The 12,146-nt window shown below is 44.2% G+C and overlaps 2 protein-coding genes across 4 annotated transcripts in view; one reads left to right on the top strand and one right to left on the bottom strand.

The window, feature by feature from the left end:
• LOC113450704 (uncharacterized) overlaps positions 1-12,146 on the top strand; it is a 503,870-nt gene that overhangs the window by 167,162 nt on the left and 324,562 nt on the right. The gene's annotated exons all lie outside the window — the stretch shown is intronic.
• Positions 380-9,710, bottom strand: LOC148126680 (uncharacterized). Of its 3 annotated transcripts, none has more exons than XM_087928136.1 (5): positions 9,298-9,710; positions 8,057-8,174; positions 7,826-7,896; positions 5,941-6,067; positions 380-3,680 (listed from the first exon to the last, which is right to left on the bottom strand). In XM_087928136.1, exons 2-5 carry the CDS (start codon positions 8,163-8,165, stop codon positions 2,224-2,226), a joined length of 1,764 nt encoding a protein of 587 aa, XP_087784262.1. In that variant the 5' UTR covers positions 8,166-8,174; positions 9,298-9,710; the 3' UTR covers positions 380-2,223. The 3 variants fall into 3 exon arrangements, with proteins under 3 accessions (XP_087784262.1, XP_087784264.1, XP_087784261.1); XM_087928138.1 differs by having other exon boundaries at positions 9,467-9,666; XM_087928135.1 differs by having other exon boundaries at positions 9,226-9,439.

The raw sequence follows: 12,146 nt of genomic DNA on the forward strand, positions 1-12,146 counted from the left end.
CAGGGGAGGGATATATTGCAATATCCCCATTCCTTCCCCACTCCACTAACCTGCTTTCCATCTCCGTTTTCCTGTGCAGGGCAACAAAAGAAGACCCAATCAGCTGGGACTCAGGAGACGGAGAATAGATGGGAGTGGGGCCAGTCAAAAGGTGGTATTTGCTGGTCAAAATGTCCGCTATCGGTTCTTTAGAACCTGTCAGAAATGGCTGAATACCACCTCTGATTGGACTAGATTAGAAGATCTCCAAGGTCTTTCCCAGCTTTATTCTGATTGGTGTAGGACGCCATTCCATATCCAGAACTGGTTCATAATTATCTTTTGGGGGATGGTTCGTCGTAAATTCAAACAGTTGCTACGCAAGTACAACCCCACAGTCTTTAGAAAAGAAAACTCAAAATATTTTATTGTGAAATTGAAGGACAAGTACATTTGTACAAAGTTGTATAAAATGGGGATTTGTGGAGAGGAGGAAGTGTTTTCCTGTATTCATTAAAGGAGGGGGGGTTGGCAGAGGTAGTTTTTGAGTGTTCTAGAGTTTCGTCACTATCATAATATTTATGTTACAGTAATCCTGATTCTGCCATGTGTATTCTGCACTGCAGGACAAACCTTTCCTTCCTTCTATAGGACATCGCACCAGATCCTTTGACAGAGATATTAGATCCTTCTTGGTTGCTTTTTTTACAAGGCTAAACATTCCCATCGGCCCCAGACTATTTTCATGGGACTTGAACCCTGACCAACCATATAATCCTCATCGCCCTCTGATACAACAGTCCCAGATTACATCAAGAAAAATATTCAAGATAGGTCTAACAATCTGGAGAGGGGTTTACAATTTGTTTTTGAAGACTTAAGAGGGAAAAAAAAATCACAACTCTTTCCATGTTCTACTCTTTTATGCAGTTTTTCTCCTGAGTGGAACTTTTCTGGTATTTAAGAAGACACATTCTCTTCAAATAGCTGCTTTGCTCCGTTTCTTGGTATATTATCTTTCCTGCTGGGATCAACTCTTCAGCCTGCAGGTTTAGCATTCCTGAAGATCAATCAAATTCAAGCATGTATGTAGTTTCTTGTGGGGGGAGGCAGAACTGGTAGCAAAAGTTTATTTAGACTCATAGGACCTCCTATGGGAAACAAGGGCAGTGCCGCGTTTTAACCCATTTCAACACTGCAAGGCATTTTTATGGTTCTCCCATGTGGATTCATTTAGGTCTGATGAGAGGGCATGTCATTCCCCTGTTGGAGTCTGATTTTGAGGGGGAGGTCGATCAGCTGACAGGGAGTGGGAGTGTGACTCCGGTGGCTGTGGAGGAATCTGGGGATGGGCCCAGTCCGGCTGGGCATTCAGAGGAAGACCCAGACCCACCGCCTCTTCATTCTAGGGCACGCAGGGAGGAAAGGATAAGGGAGCAACATGGGTTACAGAGGAGAAAAAGGCCCTGATTCCCTTCATTAGCTGCAGCTGGGAAAACAGGATAAAGAGGGTGTTTGCACACAGTCCTTGCTGGAAGCAAAGTGTGCATTATCTTTGTTTGTCAAGTCTTATCTGGGTTCTGGCGTCCTCCCAAACATGTGTTTCGTTATCTTTTGAATTCTGCTATTCCTTATCCTGCCCTGTCTCGTTAATTGCTGCAGCGTGGTTTGTGTTGGTTTTTATTTCTAATTTATATGTACTTTGCGGTCGGACTGAATTTCTTCCCTTTGAAAACTGTTTTTGAGAGAGTTTTTTTCTCCAGCCGATGATAACTGGACATTGGGGGCCAAGTTGGAGGTATTAAAATGACTTTACCTACTTTTGTGACTTGGTTGCTTTTGTGCCACACCCCAGGTCATCACAGGGCATTTCAAAGTGAATGTCACTCCAGTCATCATCAGCACTTCAGTATTTCACATGTCTCTCTTTTTTTTCAGTGCTGTTATATCTTTGAACGGTCACTAAATGAACTGTTGTAAGTCGAGGACTGCCTGTACTTCTATGAGAAGCCATATAGTATGATAGACTTGCGGGGCAAGCACGTTGTGCAACAAGGTCACATAGTGTAATAAGATTGGGACTGGGTCAGTGACTTTCGTCCTCACTGTGAGTTGTTTTGAGGGGGGCAGGGTGCACAAAGGGAGGCTCAGCCAATCTCATTGTACACATGTTGTACTCTGACAATAAAGGTCATAATAATAGTAATAATAATCTGAGTGAAAGCCGAAGGTCTTTTCACAGCCCTAGTGCTGATACAACTTCTTCCCAGTGTGCATCCTTTTGTGTTTCTTAAGGTGACAGTTTCGCCTGAAGTTCTTCCCACACTCCAGGCATTTGAAGGGTTTCTCTCCCGTATGGATCCTTCGATGGTAAATATAGGTGGTTCTCTGACGGAAGCCCTTCCCACACTCGGTACATTTATATGGATTCTCCCCCGTGTGAATTCTCACGTGTATCACAAGGCTTGATCGTCTACTGAACTTCCTTCCGCATTTCAAGCAGGCAAATGGTTTCTCCCCGGTGTGGGTTCTTTTGTGACTTGTGAGGTGACCGCTCTGACTGAATCGCCTTCCACACACCAGGCAGGTGTACGGTTTCTGCCCTGTGTGCTTCCTTCTGTGAGCCGTGAGGCGACTTCTCCTACTGAATTGCTTTCCGCACTCCAGGCATTTATACGGTCTCTCCCCCGTATGAATCCTCTTGTGGTACATGAGATCCGAGGATCCACTGAAACTCTTTCCACAGACCAGGCATTGATACGGTTTCTCCCCGGTGTGGGTCCTTTTATGTTGCATCAGGCTAAAGTTACGCCCGAAGCTCTTCCCGCACTCCAAGCACTTGTAGGGTTTTTCGCCTGTGTGGATCATTTTATGGCGGATATAGTGACTGCTCTGATTGAAGCTCTTATCACACTCTGTGCATTTATAGGGTTTCTCCCCCGTGTGGCTCCTGACGTGCTTGATAAGGCTGGAACTCCCACTGTATTTCCTTCCACACTGCAGGCACGAATATGGTTTCTCTCCAGTGTGGGTACGTTGATGTCTGGTAAGGTGACCAGTCTGGCTAAACTGTCTTCCACATACCAGGCACGTATAAGGTTTCTCCCCTGTGTGGGTCCGTTCATGGACAGTAAGTTTACATTTGTGAGTGAAGGTCTTTCCGCATTCTGGGCATTTATATCGTTTTTCCATTGGGGGATTTTCTGGGGGTAAAATAAGCAACTGTTTCTGGCTGGCACCCGTTTCACACTCATGTGGATTCTCCTCTTTATGGGGCCTAAAATGATTGTTCAAAGTGAATTTTTCCCCACAATTTATAAATGCATATGGTGTCTCTCGGATATATGGTGGGTGATGTAAAATAAAAGAGGAGCCAAGATTGATACTGTGCCCATATTCTTGACGTTCACAATGTTCCTCTTCAATTGGGTTCATGTCATATTTACCAAAAATAGATTTTGCTTTGTCTATTTTGCCAGATCTGAAATGTTTCCCAACTTCTTCCTGTTGCTGAAGTTGCTGGGTTGGGAAGCCCAGGACTTCATTGTGACTAGAAGAAGATTTCTTCCTTCCGTTTCTTAGACAGGTTTTCACACTCTTTGGAGCTGCTCCCGGATTTCCAACCATCCCCTTTTCAGACTGGATCCCTTGAAATAGCACTAGGCTGGGCTCTTGGTTATTCTCATGCGCCTGTCCACAAGCTTATTTGAAAAAAGAAAAAAAATAAGTTCATTATTTTCATCGCAGAAAAAAATGATTCACCTGTTATTTCTGCACATTTTCCGGATTGCATTCTTTGTATGGTTTTCTTATATATAGGTAGTCCCCCAAGTTGCAATTATTCATTCAGCCACCACTGAAACTTAAACAGTGGTGTTTGACGAATGATATTTAATTCCCAAAATTACACCTGTTGCAGGTGTTATGACCCACACCTGTCTCTACCCTTTGCCAACCACTTCAGCACATTATTTTGGTTAATTATTAATTATATTTAGTTATATTTTCCACCACAGAAAAGTGTTAAATACATTATTGTTCAATTTCCAAGATTTTGCTGGGTTCCTCTTCGTGAGCCTAAAGCTTTAATTTAACCTCAGTCATTATATCCCTTTGGACAATTCCACACTTATTTTAGCAGATTTAACAGATAATCAGAGTTGGAAGGGACCTTGTAGGTCAGGGGTGTCCAAACTTGGCAACTTTAAGACTTGTGGACTTCAACTCCCAGAATTCCTCAGCCAGCACTGGCTGAGGAATTCTGGGAGTTGAAGTCCACAAGTCTTAAAGTTGCCAAGGTTGGACACCCCTGTTGTAGGTCATCTAGTTCAACCCCCTGCCCAAGCAGGAGACCCTACACCATTTCTGACAAATGGCAGTCCAATCTCTTCTTGAAAGTCTCAAGTGATGGCGCTCCTACAACTTTCAAAGGCAAAGCTGTTCCATTTCATTGATTGTTCTCACTGTCAGAAAGTTTCTCCTTATTTCCAGGCAAAATCTCTCCTTGTTCAGTTTCCATCCATTATTCCTTGTCTGGCCTACAGGCGCCTTGGAAAATAGCATGACCCCTTCCTCCTCTCTGTGGCAGCCCCTCAAATATTGGACCATTGCTATCCTGTCTCCTCTAGTCCTTCTCTTCACTAGACCAGCCATGCCCAGTTCCTGCAACCGTTCTTCCTATGTTTTAGTCTCCAGTCCCCTAATCATCCTGAGGTATTTCTATTTCCTTGGAAAAAAGTTATTTCTTTCATTATCTGAAGACTGAATAATTAGGAGCATGGGATATCAAGAACAATATGTAAGAAGGAATTGCGGGCCTTTCAATTGATGCTTAACAGCAAACACAAGCTTTGGAAATACCCTACATCAGGGGTGTCAAACTCGATGTCATTGAGGGCTGCATCAGGGTTGTATCTGATCTCAGGGGCCTGGTGTGGGCATGACCAGGGTGGGTGTAGCCACCTCCATGTCACTTATGTTGGGGAACCTGTGGTGGCCTGAGCGCGCTGCCAGCAAAAATGGGCTCCCGAATGCCGTTTTCAGTTGCAACAACCTCCTTCAACCTTCTGCCAGTATAAATGGACCTCCCGAGCTCCGATTTTGCTGGCACTGTGTGCTGGTCCACTGTTTCCAGGGCAGTCCCACGGGCCAGATTTAAGCACCCCACAGGCAGCATCCGGCCCTCGGGCCTTGAGTTTGACACCCCTGCCCTACATTGTACAGAGAGTCCTTGAGTTATGACTATAATGGAGCCTTCAAAAATATCTTACATTATATGCTGATATACTTGGTCTAAATTCATGAGGGCATTTGAAAGTACAGAGTAATGGACATCTTTATAATTACTAGACTATCTAAGGTGAATAGCACCCTCAAGCATAAAAGAAATCTCTGAAGATCTCCTGGTACAAAGACAAACTGAAATTGAGTTTTCCTGGTAAGGATAAGAATTGGGCAGGGGTAGCTTAGAAGAAGTTCTTCTAACACGATCTATGATAGAGGTTATACTCAGACTAAAGCTGGTTACCAGCCACAGTTCTACCCAGCTCGTTTGCTATTAATCAGTGTTTGTGTCAAGACTGAACCGCTTTGCTTCCTTCAAACCTTATCGCTATTCAACTTGTCAATGAACTGGAGGAAGGGAAGGGTGGAATGGAGTGCTGAGAATTTGTGCACAGATCGTGGGAGCCTGGAAACCATCAAGGTCATCACTCTATTTTAGTCTTCGAGAAAGAAGTCCCAGAATGTCTTTCTGAGCACTTATGGCAACCAAAGACTTTCCATAAATACCTGAATCTAGAGCAGGGGTCCCCAAACTTGGCAACTTTGAGACTTGTGGACTTCAACTCCCAAAATTCCTCAACCAGCTATGCTGGCTGAGGAATTCTGGGAGTTGAAGTCCACAAGTCTCAAAGTTGCCAAGCTTGGAGACCTCTGATCCAGAGCAAAACAGGCCCTTACCCAGAGCGGCCACATTCCTAGAATTCTCCAGCATGACTTCCTTGTGCAAGGCTCTCTGGCTGGGATCCAGCAGTGCCCACTCCTCCTCTGTGAAATACACAGCCACCTCCTCAAAGGTTACCGAGCCCTGAAAATCAAAAGTAAATGTTCCTCAAAAGAAGTCCCAGGAACCGCCCTCCCACATTTCCAATATCCTAACAGTGAGTTTGATAAGACAGAAAATGCATCTTGTCTGATATAATGTACTACAAGGGTTTTATAGCTGTCTCTCCGACAATCCACCGGTCTGGTTAGAATTTCTTCCAACTACAGTCATCTTAGAGTCTTTGAAGAGGTGGGATAGGTTTTCTTACATCTCGTTCAGGATGAAATCTTTCCGGGTTTTTTCTTTTTCTTTGCACAAGCTACCATTTGATGAAATAACTGCATATCGCACAAATATAACTTTTAACAGGATCTCCACGGACATATCCCATAATTTAACTGCTCTGGTTTTTTTGGTCATTTGTTCCAAGTTGTCTTACTAATGCTTCAGTAAAATTTAATGTTAAAACTCATTCCTGGCCTTTTATTTATTTATATCCTGCCTTTATTATTTTTACAAATAACTCAAGGTGGTGAACATATTCAATACATCTCCCTCCTTCTATTTATCCCCACAACAACAACCCTGTGAGGTAAACTGGCCTTAGAGGAAAGAGTCACTGGTCCAGCTGTTTGTGGCTAAAGCAGGACAAGAACTCAGTCTCCAGCTTTCTAGCCGGTGCCTTAACCACTAGACCAAACTGTCTTTCTTGCTAGCCAATTCCCAGGGTTTTCCACAGACTTTGGATAGCAAAGGATTTATCTTAAATAAGTTAATGTAACCCATTACAGGATAAGAAACTTAAAAATTCAACTGATTCAAAAAAAGGGGGGGGGAGAGAGAGATGGCACTCAAATGTGCAAGATTTTGTTAATGTAACCCTATAAAGAAAATGGTATTAGTAGGATAGATAGATAGATAGATAGATAGATAGATAGATAGATAGATAGATAGATAGATAGATAGATAGATAGATAGATAGAATTCTTTATGGCCAAGTGTGATTGGACATACAAGGAATTTATCTTGGTACGAATGCTCCCAGTGTACATAAAAGAAAGACACATTCGTCAAGAATCATAAAGTACACACTTAATGATAGTCATAGGGTAAAAATAGGCAATCAAATCATACTAGGAAACAGTCAATATAAAATGTAAAGATACAAGAAGGGAAAACACAAGAAGAGTTCTCCTCTACTCGTTGCAGAATACCTTATGCCACCAGACTCGAAATTCTAGACCTAGAAAACCTAGAACTACGCCGCCTTCGGTCGGATCTAAGTATAGTATATAAAATCATACATTGCAATGTCCTATCTGTCAATGAATACTTCAGCTTCAACCATAACAACACAAGAGCAAACAATAGATACAAACTCAAGGTTAATCGCACCAAACTTGATTGCAGGAAATAGGACTTCAGCAACAGAGTGGTCAATGTCTGGAATACTCTACCTGACTCTGTGGTTTTTTCCCCAAACCCCAAAAACTTTAACCTTAGACTGTCTACTATTGACCTCACCCCTTTCCTAAGAGGTCTGCATAAGTGCACCGTGCCTACTGTCCCTGTCCTATTGCTTCTTTTATATTTATGTTTATTTTTCTTATATGTATCCATGTATTCATAACTATGTTTTTACTTATACCTATTATCTTGTGAGCAATTGACAAATAAAAATAAATAAATAAATAATTTGTTTAGCGGAATGATCATTTTCGGGGGGAAAACTTGTGTCTAGTTGTTCCGGATACAAATGAACCCTCTAAAGGACTTCCTGCTCTGATGAAGGTTCCTTACCTGAGATGTTGTGGCTCCTCCACCAGACAGAGGAGATGTTTCAGCGGTTTCCATCCACAACTCTGAATTCCCTGCCATCAAGATAAAAGGAGAGGGGTAAAGAATATTTGGAAGCTGGGCGTGTCAGCTATGGGGAAGCAGGGCAAATTGAAGGCAGAACAATGTGTAGAAGAAACACAAGAATGAAGTGACTTCGGGCTTCACGGCCTGCAGAAGCAACTTTTCATTTACCTGACAACAAGACCTGAGTTGGATCCTCCTTCGAGAAGCCCAACACCTGCTCCATAGGGAAACCAGAAAGATTTTCTCCACCTTCAGGAGGTACCGTGTCCATCTTCATCAGTTGGCCCTACCATTTAAAGCACAGCCAGGGTCAAAGAAGAACAAAGTTAAAAAGAACTGAACACTGGAACAAGGGGATTCTTTTTGTGTCTCCAAAGCTGGATGGTGTCATATCCATAGTTGGAGATGGGAATTTCCTTGGGATTCCCTCTTCCTCCTATGGAATAATCTGGGCAGGGAAAGAAAACCCTGGGACTGAAAATGGAGGGAAACCAGAGGTGGTATTCAGCAGGTTCTGACGAGGCCCGGAGAACCGGCAGTGGACATTTTGAGTAGTTTGGAGAACCGGCAAACACCATCTCTGACTGTCCCTGCCCCCCATCTATTCGCTGCCTCCCGAGTCTCGGCTGATCAGCTGGGTCTTCTTTGGTTGCCCTGCACAGGAGAAAGGAGCTGGAAAGCAGGTTAGTGGGGGTGGGGAGGGAATGGGGATTTTACAGTATATCCTTCCGCAGGAGTGGGGTGGGATAGGAGATTTTGCAATATCCTTCCCCTGCCACACCCACAGAACTGGTAGTAAATGAAAAAAAATTGAATCCCACCACTGAGGGAAACCCAAAGTCTCTTCTATTGTTACAACTTTGCATTTGCGTCTCCAGAGATGGGGATATCCATAGTCAGAGATGGGAAATCCTCCTGAGGAGTAATAATGTGGAGAGGGGGGAAAGAGGGCTCTGGGACTGAAAACGGAGGGAAACCAACGCCTCTTCTATTGCTCCCTACCACCTGCCTCTGAGGTGGAGGGCTAGTTAAAAGGAAACCACACCACGAGGAGATCCTCCAAAGAGGAGATATCCCCCCCCACCCGCCCCCAATTGCCATTTTCTCCTCCGCTCCTGAGCCTGAGGAGAGCTGAGCGGCCAGGCCCTCCCGCAGCAGACAGCCCGCCATTTCCGGGGGCAGCCCGGCCAGGACCTCGGCTGCTGCTCTTCCTCTCGGGGGAGCAAAGCTGCTGCAGGCGGCTGCAGACAGCCCAGGTCCCCGCCGACGCCCGGCTGCCCAAAGCGGCGGAAGCGCTCGGCCTCGGAGCCCGGCGGATCCTCGGGGAGGCTCTCTACCCGCCGCCTGGTTCCAGCCCGGGCCTCCTCCTCCTCCTCCTCCTCGGGCTCAGCGCTGCTGCTGCTGCTGACCTCCTCCTCCTCCTCCTCCTCCGCCAGGCCATGGAGGCTTCCCCTCCGCGCCTCGCCTGGCCTGGCCAGCAGCCTCCGGACGCTCAGCCGCTCCGGATTCTCCTTCCCCGCCTCCCCGGGAAAAGCGGGATGGAGCTTCCCAGCGGCAAACGATCGGGCCGGCTCTGACCGATTCCCGGGGATCCGCTCTCCCCCGGACCGTCCCCGTCCCCTCCGCCTCCTCGGACCTGAGGCCAGAGAGCGCTTCTTCCTAGAGAGACGAGGCTCAGAACAGACTCCCGGCCTCCCCTCCCTCCTTTGCTAGGTCCCCGGCGGCGACCACCACCCTCATCCCCCATCCCCGCCTTCTTTCTCGCGGGAGGAAACCGCTGGCAACGCAATACACAGACGCCTTGCCTTCTCCGGCCCGGAGGAGAAGAGTCTCGGGACGGGTGGGCGGGTTGGGTAATCCAGGGACCGGGGTGGGAGCCGTTGTGGTATTGAACTCACGCCTCCCCGCGCCTCACTTTTTTGGACAGGCAGCCCTCGACTTAACAGCCGTTCGTTTAGGGACTGAAGTTGCAACAGCGCTGGGAAAAGAGGACTTGGGACCGTTATTCACACGCAAAGACTGTTGCAGCCGCCGCCTGGTTACATGATCAAGATTTGAAGGCTTCGCGACTGGTTCATGTTTTTGTCAAAATGGACAAAATGTAATAACCGAACCGGTAGTAACACCAGTTGAATCCCACCCCTGACAGTGATGTAATATTTATATGTATGTATGGGTCTGTCTTGTCCGTCCATAAATCTCTGTCTGTCTATCCATCCATCTCTATCTCTATCTCTCCATCCATCCCTATCCATCCATCATCTCTCCATCCATTCATCCATTATCTATCTATCTATCTATCTATCTATCTATCTATCTATCTATCTATCTATCTATCTATCATCTATCCATCCATCCATCATCCATCCATCCATCCATCCATCTATCATCTATCTATCTATCTATCTATCTATCTATCTATCTATCTATCATCTATCCATCCATCCATCCATCATCTATCTATCCATCCATCATCTATCCATCCATCATCTATCTGTCCATCCATTCATCCATCATCTATATCTATCTATCTATCTATCTATCTATCTATCTATCTATCTATCTATCTATCTATCATCCCTCCATCCATCCATCTATCCATCCATCTTTTCATCCATCCATCCATCCATCTATTGTAATAGTACATTTTACTTTTGGGGCATTTTTTCTTGTTAAAATATCATCTTCTTACACTCAACTCTAAACTATTTCAATAGTAACCTGGAAACCAACTCAATAGCAACTTTAATTTTACCATCTTCGGAACACCAGTAAAATTCACAGAAGGTGCCTGGATCAAAGGATAGTTGTAAAAACCTTTGTCTGGGATGGCAACAAAATTGGAGGCTCAAAGAACTGATCAATGCAATGCCATGGATTAAAAAAAATGTAACAGAAAAATCTACACAAGATGTCATATGCAGGGAAGATGTATTTATTTAATTTGTACCTCACCTTTATTTTTTTACAAATAACTGAAGGCAGCGAACATATTCTACACACCTTCTTCCTCCTATTTTCCTCACAACAACCCTGTGAGGTGGGTTGGGCTGAAAATGACTGACCCAAACTCACCCTTTGTCAGAAATAGTGTAAGGTCTCTTGCTTGGGTGGGCAGATTGGACTAGATGACCTACAAGGTCCCTTCCAACTCTGTTAATCTGTAACCTACCTGGCTTTATAATGGCTAAGGCAGAATTAGAACTCAGAGTCCCCCTCTTTCTTTCCTTAACCACTAGACCAGGGATCCCCAATGTCAGGGCTCCAACAAATCCCCCTCATTCTTTAAAATATGTGATGTGGGGGGGGGGGGGAATAACCTTGGAAAGTAGGTGCTCCCATAAAAGTATGTGATTTAATTGAAAAGTAATGTGCTAAGTGTTTAAGATATAAATGAACATTAATATTAATGAATAGATTTGTATTGGTATTGATAATATTGTATAATTTTAGAATGTACCAAACAGAATCCCAATGTAAGCTATGTATTCTATATTAAGTATTATAAATGTAGGGGAAAGAGATAAAGGCGTCATACTCCAATTAGTGTACAGGAGAAGTTTTCTTTAAAGAAGAAAGATAAATGGATAGCTGGAAGTAGAACAGACAAAGAATAATATTATGATTCGAATTGAGATGAGATAAACAAATAAAATAAAATTAAGAAAATTTAAAAGAGAGGAGAAGCTATATAGAAAATTGAAAATGTTAATAAGATATGGAATGGTATATAAAATGAATATGAATTTGATTTTGTGTCTGTACGAAGAGTTTTAACCCGGGACTAAGCAACCTTCAGAAAAGAGGTTTTTTATGTTTCTATGTTTTGTGTTTCTGTGTCTTTAAAAATTAATAAAATTTGTTTTGTTTTTTTTTTAAAATCCCCCTCATTCAAAGCAAAAGTCTCTAGCCGCATCTCAGAAAAAGTAAATCGGTTTATTAGAAATTGCCAGTTGGTGTGTGGCTGGGTGCAGGCAGTACTAAATCACATCATACATTTCCCCCTTGACCCTGGTCTTTCCCCCAGCCCCTGGATGTGACTTCTCCAATGGGACACATCAGTCTCCAAGAGTCATCCACCCATCATGCTCTGCAATAACCTTCTGATGCTCTGACAACTTTGGGCTGCTGAGTTGATATTTTCCCCCACTTCCTTTTTCTGGCGGCAAAAAAGACCAAAGGAGTATCTTTTTAGTTGATACCCAAACTGTGGGCCCTGGCCCACTACCAGACCGTGGCCTATTCCAGTGGTGGGATT

Source organism: Pseudonaja textilis, chromosome 2 (assembly GCF_049901715.1).
Source record: "Pseudonaja textilis isolate UNSWEBS1 chromosome 2, rPseTex1.2, whole genome shotgun sequence".
NCBI classification, from domain to species: domain Eukaryota; kingdom Metazoa; phylum Chordata; class Lepidosauria; order Squamata; family Elapidae; genus Pseudonaja; species Pseudonaja textilis.